Raw genomic sequence first — 17,876 nt, 5'->3', positions numbered from 1 at the left:
GAAAATTAGTGGTCTTACATCAAGTTACACCTGATCAAGTCCCATCCGAGGTACATGGTCAATAATATAAACTAATCTAGAGGTGCCTGAAAGCGGATGCAGTAGGGCGTTAGTGGGTATATCACTGTGTAACAGGTGCAGAAGAATGGGCAGCACTGCCAGCTGTATAATAACCCTCTGTCCAAATCTAACTTGTAATACCGTATGCATACAGTAATGTTTATATGATGGACAGCTACAGTATTGAGATACACACAAATTGACTTGCTTTTGGTGGTCTCGGTTCCAAATGCGAACACAATCCAACACAAGGCTGTTTTTGTTTTCCCGTGACTAGCCACATGATGTAAAAAATGTTCCGACTTGATACAATTCATGAACAATTTAGGTCTTAAAATATGCAATTTGCACAATATGGTTAAAAATCAGCAATACCTGGAAAGACATTAAGTGACAAAGCAATTAACTGCCATTTTTAATTGGGATTTTTGCTAAATGATGGTCAGGAGAGGATTGAAACTAAGTTTAAAAATATATATAAAACACACACAACCTGCAAATTCATATACTCAGCTATATTCATATTATCAACTACCTGATGAATATCAACTACAGGCATTTACAAAAAATCAATCCAGTGTTTTGAAACACATGTGCCTACTTTCCTGGTGAACCAAACAAAACATGTAATATTCATGTAAATGTCACCATGCCCCTACTTTCCTATATCATCTCCAGGTGTTGTCATTTTTAGAAATTTGGATACTGTGATCATTTATAAAGTACTATACAATTTGTAGTACTTTATTTGGTATAACTGCTGCACTATGATGTGTAAAGAGGATCCCAACATCATCATAGTCAATAAATACATTACAAAATGCTACTTGACACTTAGCAAAACTTTCAGGGAGCATTTACATTTTCTAAATATATTCTATATTAAAAAAAAAAAAAAGATTTATGTTAAAAACTAAGAAAAACTGAAAATGGGACCATAAGTTAATACTGAATAATGTGCATTATTCTAACTTTGTCCAATATTTGAACATTAACAAAGCAATATAGGGCATATTTCACTGTACAAAGAAAGAGTCCAATAACACTTTCACAAATTTTGTTTGATTACCAAATTCTGATGCGTATTTTCAGTTTTCAAGCTATATTTAATTTACAGTACAACTCACCCTATACAATAACCATTATTGAAAACATCATTCACTTGTAATATCTTAGCATCATAAATGACATTTTAAATCATACATCAGGAATATTTACACATTTTTGGAATCAAATAAGATGATAAATAGGCAAATGTGTTCAAGTAGTGCATGCACTTGTAGCTTCTACATGCATACAAAAATAGAAATGAAAGCACACAGGGAACAAAACCAATGACAGTGCACTAGCTGAAATTCTGTTCATATCTCCCCTTGATCATTGTGTTCAGTAGAGGTCCAACCTGGGAAAGAGAAGCTTCATATTATTTGTCTGATAGAAGGAGGTGGTAATAAATAATAAATTAACAACAACAATTAATAATAAGTAGTAGTAGACATTCAGAACATTATGATTTAAGACCTTCCATTGCACAGAATTATTTTATTTTGAATGTGCTCTGTGATAAGATGTTTGCTGCCACATTAGTGTTTAGGTGTGTAACACAGTTCAGTATTTTTTGTATATTCTTTCACAGAGTCAAACAGAAAAGGATGTCACAATAAAATACCTAAAATATTTTATAGGATGTCATAAAGCTTAACAGCACAAGAAACTCGAAATGCATTCTTTATCGCAAACAAAACTGTGCTGCTTTGTGAAACATTGCCTCATTCTTTACCTTTATGGTATGTATCACCAAGAACAGTAATAGAATATGCAGTATTATATTTTCATTAATTCTTGAAATTTGACAGCACCATTCAAAGCTGACTAAATCTGATTAAATCAGACCACCAGTGCACTTTCCATATGCTTAGGCAGAAATATGAGACTGGAAATGTACTCTAAGCACTGGCTTAACATGTGTCCTTCGGGGGAAATGTGTAATGAGAGTAGAGAAACAAAGAAGCTGGCCCTTTAATGAGCATTTAATTTAAAAAGCAGCTATACATGGGAAATGGCTAGGCTACCACTGGAATACAAAAAAGTGCTGAAATGAAGATCAGCAGCATTGCATGGTATGATCTCATGTTATTCTTTGAAAAGTAACAATACGATACCGTTCAATAAGACAATTTAAATGTTAAAAGGGTGAATTCTAATTCAATTGTGAATGGGTTTTCCTGGAGGACAGTGGTGTAGCAGGGCTGTTTTGCTAGGGGGTTTCATGATACACACCACAGAGCACATTTATCACATTTGGAGGAAAAAAGGGGGGGGGGCTAACAATTAGAAAAAAAATACATATATTACAAAAATATCTGTGAAACTCAGCTTGGCAGACAACAAAAAAATATGCTGCTGAACTGTAGTTTCCCAATACAATGCAAGTAAACCACAGATTCATTTTTCATGACCATCTTTATCTCTCTCTCTGTGCCTCTATTATACCTACAAGTAAACGGAGCGTATGACACTTTTTCAATAAAAGTTCATGTTCCTTTCTGTGTAGCCATTCATATATTCATTGTCCCTAGAACTGCTCATTCGATGCAGGACCACCAAGATACCGGGCCTAATCTCGGGGCACACAAAGTACAGAGCAGGGTATGACCAGGATGACATGCATATATAGGCCTACACATTTAGGACAATATTAGAGGCACCACTGCACCTAACTTGCATGTCTTTGGAGGGAGGGAGAAAAGCAGAGCAGTCAGAGGTAATTCACACAAACACGGGGAGAACATGCAAGCTTCGCACACACAGAGGGTCGAGCCCTACAGTTGTGTGGCCATAATGCTACTTACAGAATTACTGAATAGCCATTCACATATTAATGTATCAGAACAACGTTTAGTGTTACACACATATTGCCATTAATAAAAGTACTCACAGAATCTGAAAGTGAAAATCATTTTAGGAACTATAGGCATTGTCGCAATTAAAGATATTAATGTCAAGTAATTATATCGTAATACATACACAATAATCCAGTATACATATTATACTATACTATATTATATTATAAACTGGTACAACACAGTGACAGGTTATTAATAGACACTGATTATATCTGATCATATACAATTTCATCATATTCCACACTATAGTGGTAGTCTGACAATAAGATTAGGATAAGATTATTTGGGGCTAACCAAGTTCAGACCATCAATTATCTTTGCATTTTGGTCAAATGAATTACATTTAATGATTTTTTTTCTTCCTTGTATAATAAATGGATATATAGTGTGTATCATAAGAATGTATCCTTTGCAAAACACCAACCACTCCCCTCCTTAGAATCAGAATATTTTTATTTTGCTTTTTAGGCCCTTGATACTTCTTAATAAACTGAAACTACAAAATGTTTATAAAAACATAACTGTACCTCATGTGGATTTCCCAAAGCTTCGCCCAGCATTTTCTCTATGTTCCGCATAATAGCCACCTTCTGGTGAGCTTTTAAAGGGTACTCTATCCTCTTTGGAGTAGGTGCTCCCTAGAAGATGGAAAGGACAACTTCAGATAAAAAACAACAACACAGTTTCAGAATTAAATATTGTAAATCAGACTTCCTGCTTCTCTCACTGCAAGAACTACATACCTTATACCAGAAATTGACTGTGATAGTCACTCCTCCATTTAACAAGGACTCAATGTGATGCCACCTGGGACGTTTACAAAACAGAAGAAACATTTTTTAGATGCTAGATAATAACAACTAAACCAATTTTTACTCACTGAGTGCTGCTGTATCCTCTTACCAGTACATTGGGATATACAGAACGTCCCCTGGTCCTACCACAGTCTCATATCCAACAACATTTTTAAATTTAGGAAACCTTTCAGAGTCAGGATTCTCAAAATCAACCTAAAATTATACAAACAAATTTCCAGTTAAAAAAAGTATAAACTCCGCATCATACACATGAATGTAGGACATGTCTGTGTTATACACTGAGGTTTTACCTGACTCTGTCTGTCGCATGGATGATGAACAGGGAAAGGGTAAAGGCACTCAAACTGATCAGGAGGGAAAAGGATGCATCTTTTGTAACCTTTTATTTGTGCAAAGAAGTTCTGTTGTTCGTCATAATGCGCAGGAGTTACATTCCCTACAAACGAAGAAAAATGTGCTGACATTAATGCTTTATGTGCATCACTAACATTAAACCCTTTACAGGTCACAATCTGAACTATCACACTTATAAAGCAATAAAAGAAAAAAACAAGAAGCAAAATTACACATTTGTTCATGGAGTTATAATTGGATATAATGCCACAATGGAAAACCTATATATTTTACAAAAACCAGCTAAGATTGACTACAGTACATGCAGTCAATGAAACTAACAGGTTTAGTCATAGTCTATTTACATAAGTCCTATTTCTTTGAAAATTTCACTTAATTTTCTGTACACACACACACACACACACACACAACCTGCTCTACATTGCAGAAGGAAATACATGTAAAGCTGTTATGGCATGTCATTAGGTCTAAACATACGGTCTTTAAAGATGCAGATTTAACTGTTGCAAAGACTAATACTAAACATTGATCCAATTCAAAAATTGCTTTATATGAATTTTACGTATAATTAAACGAAACATAAGACCAGAATTTAGTCGGAAACAAAATACTTGCATGCGACATATTTTCATTCATATAATAAGAAAATGAATAAAGAAAACTCAAGTGTCCTCTCTAAAAAAAAATGTAAACAAGTAGCATACTTGAAAAACCAAGTGGGTTGTGGTTATTTCTAAACCGAGTTCAGTTCATGACAGTGAACTTTTCAAACACGTTAAAAGAAAAGTCAACTATTTGTTACTATTTATTTCAATGCACTTCGATTTTGCGTTTATCTCTGTTATATCACTCCACATGTTAAATACAAAATTTATCCATATATCACCATGTTATACGGTTGCCCAAGATACCAGTCGCCCAAGCCTAGCACAGACATAATGAGCTTACAGACAGACTCTAGAGACTGAACTGCATGGTCTCTAATTCAGTAACAAGTATATGGAAATGGTGGAAAGTGTGCACATTACCTTCCATGCCTATGAGTAAAAGGTTAGAGGTTAGCTGCCCCCAGTTGTGTTTGGCTTGCTGCTTGTTGATCCAGTTCCAGTTGAAGCCCAGAAAATCCACAACAATTTTTCGTCCTACTGTATCATTCAGTGTCTGCTGCAAGTAAACCCTGAAACCATGAAAACATAATATAGCCATCAAAGGAGCACAGGGTTTGAGATGAGGTACTTAATCCTAATTTTGATTCATTTTAAATGTAATCAAACATTTATGGAGCCCCCCAGTGGAGCCCCAAACAAAGCATAATGCATCTTACAGCAGGGACAACAGGCTTTATCTCCACTATGGGACATTAGCAACCTAGGGTGTGGAGGCTCACAATCACATTGGATTAGGCTGCATTTCTTCTCAATGCCCAGTTACAGCAAGTGAAACCTGCAACTGGTACAGTGAAAAACAGAAGACGATTGACCGCATACATACTGGATGAAGTACGTGCACCTGCTGACACAAGTGTCATGTGTTGAGTGAAATTTATAATGGAGCTTTGTTGTAGGCTGCTACAGGTGAATTAACCCAACCATGTTGTAGTAGGTCCAATGACTCCCCAGCTTTATTAGTCTATTAAAGGAGGATCTTTACCTTAAATCCAAAATAATATCAAATAACATTTTGCCATTATGTAAATGTCCACTCACTTCCTTTAGGTTGTAGTAGGGCTGCACAATATCGGAAAATTTTCAGATATCATGACGTGATTTTGTTTTTTGTGAAACTGCACTATTAATAAAGCAAAAAAAAAAAAACAGGAGTTGAAAATATACCCAAAATAAACTATAACTAAAAAGAACTTATCTACCAACAGAATGCATCAAATAAGTCAGTGGTGTTGATGCCAATCAAAAATATTTCCATACAGGAGAAGGGTAGTATCTTTTATTGACCATCACTTTCAGTTTGCTCCTCTTCACTCATTTTTGTTAAACTCACAAAAACATCACACCATCTCAGAGTGAGTTCAACAGGAAGGACGAAGATGATTATGACTGGCTTGATGAGCGTATGCAGAAGTCATGCAAAAAGAGCGATGGTAAACTTTACACTGATTTAAACAAAAAAAAAAAAAACGTATACTACATAATCTTGAAAAGGAGCAATCATTAAGATTGAAAGCTTGCCAGGTCTTGTTTCCTATGACAGAGCAAAATGTAGTGATAATCTCCAATTAGCGAATCTTAGGGATTTTGAATTTGTTTCACAAATTGTGAATTTTATCACAGATTTCAAAACACTGGAACTGTATTACAAACCAGCATTGCTTTTGACAAATACCATATACTGCAATAGGACAGTATAAAAAATTAGATACAGCTCAAGTTTAATCTCAACCCAGCTGTCGTGTTCCTTGTGATGTGACAATTACATGCACATAACATGCAACGTCGATACTAATATCTCACTTCGCTCAGCCCTAAACAATATATAGTGTTTTGGTCTCCAAAAAAAAAAAAAAAAAAAAAAAACAATTACATTAAAATATTGACATTTTATATATTTAGGGGATGCTTTTGTCCAAAGAGACATACAAGTGTGGGGAATGGCACATCACAAACATACATGCTGTCAAACAGTCAAATAGGCATAAATGCAGCTAGACAGAGCTTCCGAAGAAGTGCAAACTTCAAGTATTAATTCTCAAATGATCATGCAGGTTCTTCTGATTAAATGATCCAATTTTGCGTTAATGACTACCATGCGTGAAATTGTTAACCAATAAATTAATTTAGCTTAAAGGTCACAGATAAACCGCTCTTTAAAATGTTAAGTTGAAGGAAAAAAGGCCACAGAAACAGCAGAAGAAACTGAGGGGTAATACATTAATATGTATATTAAATATAATTTTACAATTAAGTGAAAGTAATATGATGACATGTTAACAATGACAACCATTTCTCCATAAAATCATAAATACAGATTTGCAGAGAGCCAGAAGGATATCTTTGGAAGCACAGAGTATCACACACCTTGGATGAAAAGCCAACCTACCACAGGGCATGGGTACATACAATTGACACTACAATTGGCTTAAACCACATATGTTGCACACTGACTACACAATACTTAATGACAATAGATGACTTTCAGGAAATCATGGTAATACATTATATAGTTTTTTTTTTTTTTTAAAGTTACACTATAAACATTACCTCTCTTCACCAGCCGATTCTTCAATTTCCTCTACTTTTTCCACAAATTCTGAAAACTTCATTTCTGTACGCCGTGACATTGGTACAAAGTTTTCAAAGTTCACCATTTTTTTCTCATCAAAGTAGAGAAACTTGTGGTTTTGGGCAATATACACTGAAAAATCTCCATTTCCCATGTTCTCCTTCAGGTAGTTCAAGTCCCATTTAAGTGCAGGATACACAAGATTGGTATCTGTTAGGACAACTGGCTCCTGCAAACAGAAAGAATTTCATTGGAAAGCAGCATAATTTTTTTTAGCACTTACTATCTTGTGAGTGTAACTCAGAATGTATTAATAAAACATTAAAAATAATAAAAATAAAAAAATAATTTAAGCTTTTTAGCTGCCAAGTCATCAATACAAAAGCACTATTCTATTTAGCCAAAATTAAAATACTTTAAAAGTTATTGTTTTAAGACAAATTTTCCACACATAGTACACAAGAAATATTTATCAGGGTCAACTGATACTGCTCTGCAAATGAAAATGAAACAAAGATTATTTACAAGAAACAATATGTGCCATTCTCTAGTGGTGCACAAATATGAAAATTTTGGCCAATAGCAATAACCAATACATTTCTGCCTAATATCACCGATACAGATACCCTCTGAGCCACTTGCCAAGCATGGGGTTGATTGGCGTTGCTAAATTGCCCATAGGTGTGCATATGTGAGTGACTGGTGTGTGAGTGTGCCCTGCGATGGGCTGGCCCCCCGTCCAGGGTTGTTCCCTGCCTCGTGCCCATTGCTTCTGGGACAGACTCCGGACCCCCCCGCAACCCAGTAGGATAAGCGGGTTGGAAAATGGATGGATGGATAAATTAGAAGACAGACAATTCGCAGCATGCTCCCTTTAATTTTATTCTACTAGCCAAACTTATTTTTAATTTTCTAATTTCCAGAAGTTCCTTACTTGATATGACATTTAAATTAGCTTTAACCTCTATCAAAGACACATTTAAGCGAAATTCAGATGTACAATTTAGTGGACTACATGCCTAGCTATACAGTAAACTGACTCCGTGGACAAAGCCACTCAATTGATTTAGACACATATAATATCGGTACACTTCATAATTATAAACAAATATATTTAAATGCATTAAGACGCTGAAAAAACAACTTGGCTATACAAATTATTGTAGGACTTAGAATCACACCAACTGGAACTGGTTTATACAAATCCTCTATGAAACATTATCACGGTTTATGATTTTTAAATTATCAAACAAAGCCTCCACTAGCTAAACGAGCCCACGTCTGAAATACTAACCACCCGGTGCACATTCATAAGAAAGAAACCGAAAGACAACAGCCACGTACATCCTTGGGTATGTAAACCATTGTCATTGCCTAAAAATCCTGGATTCTAAAATACAATGAAGTTAGCTTACACAGAAACATGTAGCCGGACCTGACCGGCTACCGTTATTTAAAAAGGAGGAGTGTTTCACCTATGCGGCTCGCCACAGTTGCTATTTATGGGCATCTTCCTATCCTGCTATTTCGCTGGGCATTCGGGCAACAACAAGCGACCGACAAATTACCTCATTGTTTATGAGTATCTCCGCTCGGGGGTCGGTATGAGAGAGTCGCGGGATGGGCTTGCATTGAAAAGGGTACTTCCGAAGCTGAGACTCACTCCATGCCGAACTGCGGCCGTCGGAGTCTGCCGTACTGCTTTCGGTGCCTGATGTATCGGCTTCAGGTATCACGGTTGCCGCTGCCATGCCGAAAGGTGTTAGCGAAGCTTTCACTGCCTTAGCCGTGCTGCTAATTCTAAAGAAGTCTCACAAACTTATTTCGAATGTAAATATTTAAGATAAATTTTCAGTTGGAAATGTATCCGGTATTATATGCGGACGATTCAGAAACTTCTGTACGCAGGAAACACAAATGTAAATACATATGTAAATAAGAAGGGACGAATCACGCAGAAGCGTATAAAAGCATAGCGGAAATCGCGACGCTTGCAGTGTTATCGCTACTGGAAAATACTATGACATCTAGCGTACTGAATGATCTATTACAGACTAGTCAAGAAAATTGCGCTGCAGCGATCGCCACTCTAGCTGCAGACGAAATACGGTGGCCGTCGAGTACAAAAGACTTAACAAACGCAGCCTAAAAGCATGCGAAGTGGAATTGAGGGGGAAATAGACAGATACGAAATTAATTAAATGAATATTAAAAGAAAGTCACACGATCTAGGAAAAAATAAATATTAACAGAAACAAAATACTGACTGATTTAAAAAAAAAAAAAAGGAGTAAAATAAGGTGCATGTATTTATAAAAATGGCACAAAAAATGAAGGAAAAAAATGAATATCACCAGAGATGGAAAATTCAGATTCAGAAAGTACAAATTCAGACCGAAACAAAACCTTGGTCTGGATTTGTAGTTTCTGGACCCGAACTTTCCCCCTCTGATTATGACATCACTAAGTCACAATGAATATTCACAGCCAGTCTACAACACTTCTTGACTGATGGACCCCTTGTTATCAATGATTGCTCCAAGGTGGCTGTATATAGTTTTCATCATCAACACCAAAGCAGTTTGCTTCATCTTTATCCATAGCCTCAGCTTCTCTTCATATCTTCTTCATTTTTCACTGTTTCCAAGTGTGATGTCTTCAGTGTATCAACACTTGATATTTTTCCCCTGCACTCCTGAGTCTGAGTCTAGTTTTTTCAGCCCAGCTTCTCTCATTATTTGTTCTGTATATAAGTAGAATAGGTATGGTGATGGTATGCAACATTACCTAGTTCCTGTACCAATGTGAAACAAATCCGTTCTCATTTCAGGTACCAGAAGCCTCAGAATACCCAATGAGAGTATATGAGTCTTCAAGCCATGTAAACGACAAGAGGGTGCAAGGGAAAGGTGAGAACAAGTTTCAAGAGTGATATGTTCAACACAGGACTTACCCGGAGGGCCGTTGTAATGGCCAAGTGGTAGGAGATCAGATTGATGGGATTGAGGACTAAGCTTGTGGACAGATTCGAACATCAACAGTTCCAGGGGCGGAAAGCTAAACCCTCTGTGCAGACCTAAACAGCCGACTGGGCCTGTGACATCAGTTAGCCAGCTCCTGGATTAGAGGTACAAACAAGAGCTTCATGGGATCTTTTCCATAGCTGGTGACATCATGAAACAAATGCACATGCGGATATGACTGCCACCAATTCCTGCTGATAGGGCCACAGATAAGGACTGGAAACCAACCAATCTGAATGCCAGATAATGGTAGCAGCAGTCTCTGTTACTGCAGGACCTTGGAAAAGGGAATAACATGCAACCTTTGAAAGCCAAATCCAAACAAGCCAGTGTGTCCTTGCAGCTGAAGTAGACTAGTGATAAAATCCGTAGAAACATGTAACCAACAGTGTTAAGGAACAGACAGCAGGTGTAGCTATTAGCAGACATATTACGGGCACATGCCATATATAGTTAGGTCCATAAGTATTTGCATAGTAACACATTTTTTGTAATTTTGCTTCTGTACACCACCACAATGGATTTGTAATGTAGCAATCAAGATGTGATGGTAGTGTAGACTTTCAACTTTAATTCAAAGGGTTTAACAAAGTTATAGCTTTCAGAAATTACAGCCATTCTTACATTTAGTCCCTCCATTTTGTCCAGTTACTGTCAAGGCCCTGAAAACAAAGGGAATCACTTGCACTCGCTATTCTCAGGTTCGCCGTCATCCTCTGTGACAAAGTGTCGTAAGAGCACATCAACCTTAGAGAGCCCAACGCACCTGACATGCCTTAAGATGCTTTTGAAACTGTGGTATTGCTGAGATATGATCATGGACATCAACTGTAGCAGCGAAGACCTTGAAGAGTCCCTTCCACTTGCAATCACTTGCCAACGGTATAAATCAGTTGTATTGTCTTACACTAAGCTCCTGATCTAATTGTCACCCCTTCTGTTTGGACAGCTCAGATATTATTACCATTCACCAAGCTCAGTCTCTGTCAAGTTTTCGTTAATCATTTCTCAAGTGTCCCCATGATTTCCTCCAATCCCCAAGTGACAAGGACATGGATATTTTTGGGGTCCTAGCCAAAGCAAGTCTTAACCAAATCCCTGGAACAGATACATTATCACAGACAGCATGGATGCCTCATTGCTGCCCTGCAGTCTGACCATTAGATAACTTGCTGAGTCCTAGGCTGCAGATATAGCTGCAACTTGAAAATTAGCCCATTTCCAAAACTATTCTTTTTCACTGCGTATACTGACCCTGGTCCCAAAATCAGCATTTGAGGATGGCATAAAAGCTTTATTGATATGTTCAAGCAAATAAGTGGCCAAATGTGCAGTAGGACCACAACAGCCAAGAGGAATGAATTTGTTGGAGGATGGAAGCCAGGCAAGGTTGCATGATCTCAACTACACGAAAGTGAGGCGTACCTTCACCTTTTCCCAGGTCCTAGACTCTTGCAGATGATAGCTACATCCAAAGACCCGCAGTTGGATGTCAAAATGGCTCTGGTGCCATCAACACTCTTTGGGTGCGAGCTCCGATGCCTGTCAGCCATTTACCCAGCACCTCAAGGGCATTTTTCAGGGATTAAGGATATTGCTTAAGGGCCACTTGGCAATGTGACTATTCTGCCAAGCACATGATTCAAACCGGCGACTTTACCATCATACAGTAGGCACAGAGGACCAGCAAGTTAAAAATCAGGAAGGAAAACAAATCAAGAACATTATAGAGTTATCCAGCTTTTGGTTAAATGGTTGCATTGTGTGATGTAGACCTCTTCTAATTTTACTACATAACCATCTTTGTAAAATTTAATTTAAACCTATACACTTAATGTTATTTAGCAAAATATAGTGTATTAAACTTACCTAACAAGGTGATAACCACCAAACATTCAATTTGAAAATTTCTTTGATGCAATTAAGATTGTACTGTACTATGCCAGTACCAGATTATTCATAAGTATGCAGCTAAAAACAGCAAACAGATAATGACAATAAATTATGTATTGAATGTTTAATAAACAATTTATATATATTTTCATACATATGTTGTCATTTAATTACAAGTCAAGCTAGGCAAATACCATGGAAACATTAAAATACAAAAACTATAAAACTATGGCTTGATTTAGCTTTGTTAGATATTGAAGTACAAATTGTATTTTCCTTGAAGTTTAAAATCATCTGGCTAACAATACAGACCAATGTTCATTTATTCATTCATTCGTTCATTCATTCTTTGATTGGAGAGCTGGTCAAAGTCTGCTGGCTTGGTGCCGTTGGGGCCTGATTTGCAGTCGCCACACCCTCGCAACTTCGGGTCCAGCATCATCCAGTTTCTGGAATATTGTGGGATCATGTGTCACAGAAAAAGCCCGCAGTAGAGGTGCCAGCACACTCATAGGGATGCAGAAGTTGAGGTGTGGATAGGTCACATCAGCAGCAAAGTCCCGTGTATTACTGCATACAAGACCTGAACACAGGGGTATATATAAAATTTAGTCAGACATACAAGATACACTTGCAGAACTGTGAAATAATAAAGCAATTGTATGGAGTGAGATTAATACAAATACCAAATGTCAATAGCAACATTTCTATTTATATATTGTTCATTTTTTAATAAAAATCTTGCAGTTGTAAGCCTAAGGTGCTTCACCATCGCTAATACAAAGATGCACAAGTGTGGCAGCATGTATGGGGCAAAGCACTGTGTTTTGCTGCCAGATTAGTGACTCAGGGAAACAATGCCCTTTCTTATGTCATTCAACAGTCTATGAGGCAGGGAATGAAACACTATATTATCCATTATGTCTATAGACATATAATACACAACACCTGTTATCAATTAAATTGTAAATGTCTGACAACTGATTACAAGTTGCCGTGGAATGACCCTATATTAAAATAACTACATGCATTTTAATTTGAACATTATGATATATGCTGCACGTATTATTAAAAACAAACAGACCATATTGAAACTGCAGATTAACAAACATTCAGTGAAACAAAAGTGAGTATACCTTCCATCCGTCATACATTTTCTATATTATGTAATTTTCATTTCAGGCTAATTGCATATGGCCTTTCACAAAACTATATCTGACCAGTTTTGCATGCTAGGTCTCTGGTTAAGTTATTCAAAACAAACAGTTAATACCACATTTCTCAATTTTGATCCCTTATGAGATCCTTTTAATTTGTTATAGCCCAACATAGCAAGGAATTGCCTGAAAATAAGAAACCAGGTAGTAAAACTTTACAAAAAAATGGAAAAGGGTAAAAGAACATGAGTAAGCTGTTATACAAAAGCTGAAGCACAACTACAGCAATTATTGGAATGTATCAGAACAGGCACAGTAACAGAAACTAACATCTTACAGGGCAGCATATAAATGTTAGTATTGGCGCTGTTACCTAGAAGTTCTCCCGTGTCTGTTTGCACCAGAGCACCTCCACTGGCACCTGCCTGCACTGCACAGGTAGTCTGCAGCATCGCTGCTTGCGACTGGCATGTGACGACTTTAGACAAAATCCCCGATGTAACAGAATGTCCACAACTATGGCCAAATACACCATAGCCAATGATGCACACACTTTTACCTGCAAATACACGGAGAAAAACATTAAAAGAAGATGTATACCTTTCTACAAGACAATAATAAAGTCTTAAGTTGTGTCAGGATGCATCCTTCCATTTCTAGGCAGGAACAGAGGCTGGAACCATATGCATACTGTACAAGAAGTGACCCAACCAGGGGTATAGTTAGAGATGAATAGATAGGGAGGTGAGTCTTTACTATTGGGGGATGATGGCAAACATATTTAATATAAAAAAGCTATTCATGACTTAAGCCAATGAATGAAAATTTATTTGGGGGGGTTTAAAAAACATTTAGGGGGCCTAAAGTGTGACACACCCTGGACCCAACGTACCTGGCTTGAAAGAAGAGGCTAATTTTGGAACAATAATATCAGGAAGAGGTTCTTGCAGCCACACTATTGCCACATCAAATGGTGCCGTAACTTTTGTGGCAAACAGCACATCACCCATCACAGAAAGCAATCTGAGGGCATAAACAAAAGAAGCTTTCAAAGTATACTTTAAGTTCATTCTTTGATCATATCCATTCTAGTGCAGACTTTAAACACGTTGAAATTTATGTATATCTCAGACATTGATTTAACGGTTTCCATCCTTCAAAAGGACATTCCTTTATGGCAAAAAAAAATGCAACAACTGAATTTATAAAAGACAAATGATTATAATAATGGAACAGAATGTCTTTATTGTCATTGTGCAGACAGCAAGTGCAAGAAAATTCATTCTTCACATATCCCATCCTGTTCTCTACTGTGACACACACATACAAGTGAGTGCAAAATTTGGGGTCAGTGTACAGGGTAAACCATTCATCTGGAACCCCTAGAACAGTTTGTACAGTTAATGACCTTGCTCGAGGGCTTAATAGTGGTATTCTTACTCTGCTGGCCACAGGGAATTGAACGAGCAACCTCCTGATCACAAGCCTAGAGGCCTAATCCAAAAAACTATAGAGCAATCCTCTCCCCCAATAATTCATATAATATAGTCTGAAATGGCTATTAAAGACATCTGTCAAGTTCCAACATGGCCTTTGCTTTGTTTGGAACTTATAATCTTTGCTGCTATTTCATTTTAGGAAAGAATTATTAGTCCAAAAACAACAAGGTTTCAGAACTACATACTTAGACCCCTAATTATTGGCCTATTGTCTACTCAGCTACTACTTTACAGAAGCCTATTAATACAATTTTCTGTCTAAACAATCAACTGAACACTGGAATAAAACAATAACCCAATTAGCCTGCAGCAATCCCAGAAAGACCACACACAATTGCATTAATTCTTGAACTGTATTTTTTCAGTGCAACATTCTACAATGTTTTCATGACTGATTTTAAAAAATCAGTTAGTTCTATTCTTTTCAATATATCATGTGTCAAACTTACATACCTTTTGGAAGTCTTGTACCTCACAACCACCCTGGATTTTCCATTCAATACATGTCTACAAGTCAGAACCAGTTGGGAGTTCAAGAGAACTCCAGAACCCCAGAATTGGTTACTGTCAACTAAACACACCATTGGGAAATTTTGAATGATCGCACACAGCCCTTTATGCAGCAAGGCTTGATTTACATCAACAGGCACTTCAATAGACAACTTGTTCAGTGATTGTCTGTGATTTACTGCTTGTGCTAGGTTTTGCAGTATCAAATGAAAGGAACACACTAAAGTGAGGCCAACCCATTCCCTTGACTTCCAACAAAATGGAGACACAATCAAACCCACAAGGAATGCAGCATCTCCTTCTTTAACAAACAGCCCTCCTCCTTCCGTACCTGGCAAGCAGTGTGAGTCTGTAAGGATAACTGAATTATCCTTTCCTACAACATTACTCACAATACCTTTGCTCAATGTGTTCATAAAAAGATCAGGGCAGACAGATCCAAATGGAGAACCACAGGCAAAAACCTCACATCCTTTCTCTAGAGCACAACTAGAAACCCAATGGACAGTGTCTTTACCTGCCGATTTTACCAAACCAGGCACCCTAAGAAGAGCGAAGTAACTTAAAAAGTCCGAATCCTTAATTAGATCAGCATGCTCCTCACCCAAGGAAAAGCGCCAGTTGTCTGAAACCTTAAATAATTCCAAAAACGCTGTCTGAAACTCAAGACAGTTTATCAACACAATAAATTCAGCCTTAAGGTGGGTTAATTTCAGCCTGTTTTGTTCTGGATTCGTCGTCCTACCTCGACACGTTATTGCGTTTGATGGATGAGTCGTGTAATCGTGTTGTACGTAGATCGTAAGAGTATCGCTAAAACTCCCTCGCAACAAAAACTGGAAGTCAGTGGACAACACGTCTTTCCTAATAAGAAAACGAGAAAACAAGTGGCCACTGCAAAGCACAAGCCCATGAGACTCATTTAAGATGACTCCGCTGCAGCTGAATTGTTTGTGTACCTTGGAGTAATCAGACTGCTCACCGACGTGTTTTTCAGACGATTCAAAAGCCGTCACAACGCAACACGTTTCTGCTATGCCAACCATAACTACCCGATTCTACAATGGAATCTAGTTATGCAACTAAATCCGTCCACAGATGTAAAATTCGCTAACACTATAAATGATCAGATTAATGCTCTTATTTCTAATGTTGCTAATTCTGTATCCCATTAACCGATCTACCGGTTCTATAGTTCGCTTATCTTGACGTTACGCCTATATATACTGTACACTGCATTAATGTGTAAATCGCCGATCTTTTCTGTTAATGTTAGCTATACAATAATCAATTTAAGCGTTAAACCTTATCCACCATGGAACCTGCACCCGCCATAGTCGCCTTTTGGACTTGGGACACGGAAATAACAACACTGTCACGTGAGCAGTCAGGGTCACCGGCCGACAAAGCATGAGAAGATGGGCCATTAATATCAAGACAAATATTGAGCAAATTTAATTTATTTATTACATACATTTTATTATGTTTATAGTGAATTCCCTTTGCAAGATAAGGTGTAAACGTGCAAATTCCGAATAATTCCTTCATAAATAAAAAGGTTAAACTAGCGTCATTAAATAGTTGCATACATTTTTTTCCAGCGGATCGTTTTCCAAAAGTTCGACCTAGATATTGACTATAATCATGTTCTTCGAGACTACTGTTTTTATTATTATTTATTCAAACATTTTGAGTAGCCTACATTTAAAATTATAAACGCACATCATACCATGTTCATTGCTTGGCAACGGAAAATTGTGAATAAGCGAGGCATACTAATTAGTTTTCATAATTAGTATTTATTATTTAATTTTGCCCTGCGCAACCGGGACCATGCTGTGAACATCAGTACTGAAAGGTACAGAATTTCACCAACATGAAGTAATTTTCCCCTTGGGATCAATAAAGTTTATAGTTTTGTTTTTTGTTCATGAGGCACATGCCTCGGTTTGGAGCTTCCACAAATAACTCCTTTCATTTTCGAGATCTAGTTCATTTATGTCATTACTCTCATCCTTCTTGAAAAGGCAACACGTATTCCTCGGTTCCTAGAGCTACTTGCCACTGTGGCTTAAATACTTTTACCTCACATCACCAGGGCTGCATCTTGAATCCCACCCCCTGCTCTAAGTATGTGGAGTTTACACGTTCAGCCAATATTGGCAGGTTTCCTCCCACAGTCCAAAGACATGCAGAGTGTGTGTCCTGATATTCTACCCAGGGCGTTCCCTAGCCTTGTGCTCTATGCTGGCAGGAAGAATAAATCTATAAGTACAACATTAAGAAGCATTACATTGTTTTGCAGAAAAAGGGAACTTTGTATCAACATTATTCCAATGTTACAATGTACAGAAAGTTTAATTTAACATTGTTGTAAGAATCCAAAAATAATATTAAGCAAGGTCAACGTTCACTTTCA

At 37.3% G+C, this 17,876-nt stretch overlaps 2 protein-coding genes across 4 annotated transcripts; both read right to left on the bottom strand.

The window, feature by feature from the left end:
• Positions 1 to 446: 446 nt before the first annotated feature.
• hif1an (hypoxia inducible factor 1 subunit alpha inhibitor) lies at positions 447 to 9,480 on the bottom strand. Of its 2 annotated transcripts, none has more exons than XM_023841116.2 (8): positions 8,944 to 9,478; positions 7,354 to 7,604; positions 5,167 to 5,315; positions 4,075 to 4,220; positions 3,870 to 3,976; positions 3,710 to 3,773; positions 3,494 to 3,604; positions 447 to 1,462 (listed from the first exon to the last, which is right to left on the bottom strand). In XM_023841116.2, the coding sequence occupies exons 1-8, from the start codon at positions 9,124 to 9,126 to the stop codon at positions 1,406 to 1,408; spliced, it is 1,068 nt and encodes a 355-aa protein (XP_023696884.1). In that variant the 5' UTR covers positions 9,127 to 9,478; the 3' UTR covers positions 447 to 1,405. The 2 variants fall into 2 exon arrangements, with proteins under 2 accessions (XP_023696884.1, XP_072565701.1); XM_072709600.1 differs by lacking the exon at positions 447 to 1,462 and adding an exon at positions 1,469 to 2,677 and having other exon boundaries at positions 8,944 to 9,480.
• A 2,920-nt stretch (positions 9,481 to 12,400) lies between these two features.
• tysnd1 (trypsin like peroxisomal matrix peptidase 1) lies at positions 12,401 to 16,835 on the bottom strand. Of its 2 annotated transcripts, XM_023841103.2 has the most exons (5): positions 16,203 to 16,833; positions 15,401 to 15,518; positions 14,341 to 14,471; positions 13,822 to 14,007; positions 12,401 to 12,874 (listed from the first exon to the last, which is right to left on the bottom strand). In XM_023841103.2, exons 1-5 carry the CDS (start codon positions 16,501 to 16,503, stop codon positions 12,657 to 12,659), a joined length of 954 nt encoding a protein of 317 aa, XP_023696871.2. In that variant the 5' UTR covers positions 16,504 to 16,833; the 3' UTR covers positions 12,401 to 12,656. The 2 variants fall into 2 exon arrangements, with proteins under 2 accessions (XP_023696871.2, XP_023696861.2); XM_023841093.2 differs by having other exon boundaries at positions 15,401 to 16,835.
• Between the last annotated feature and the right edge of the window lie 1,041 nt (positions 16,836 to 17,876).

This window comes from Paramormyrops kingsleyae, chromosome 3, assembly GCF_048594095.1.
Source record: "Paramormyrops kingsleyae isolate MSU_618 chromosome 3, PKINGS_0.4, whole genome shotgun sequence".
Taxonomy (NCBI): Eukaryota; Metazoa; Chordata; class Actinopteri; order Osteoglossiformes; family Mormyridae; genus Paramormyrops; species Paramormyrops kingsleyae.
This window is presented reverse-complemented; position numbering and strand designations above follow the sequence as displayed.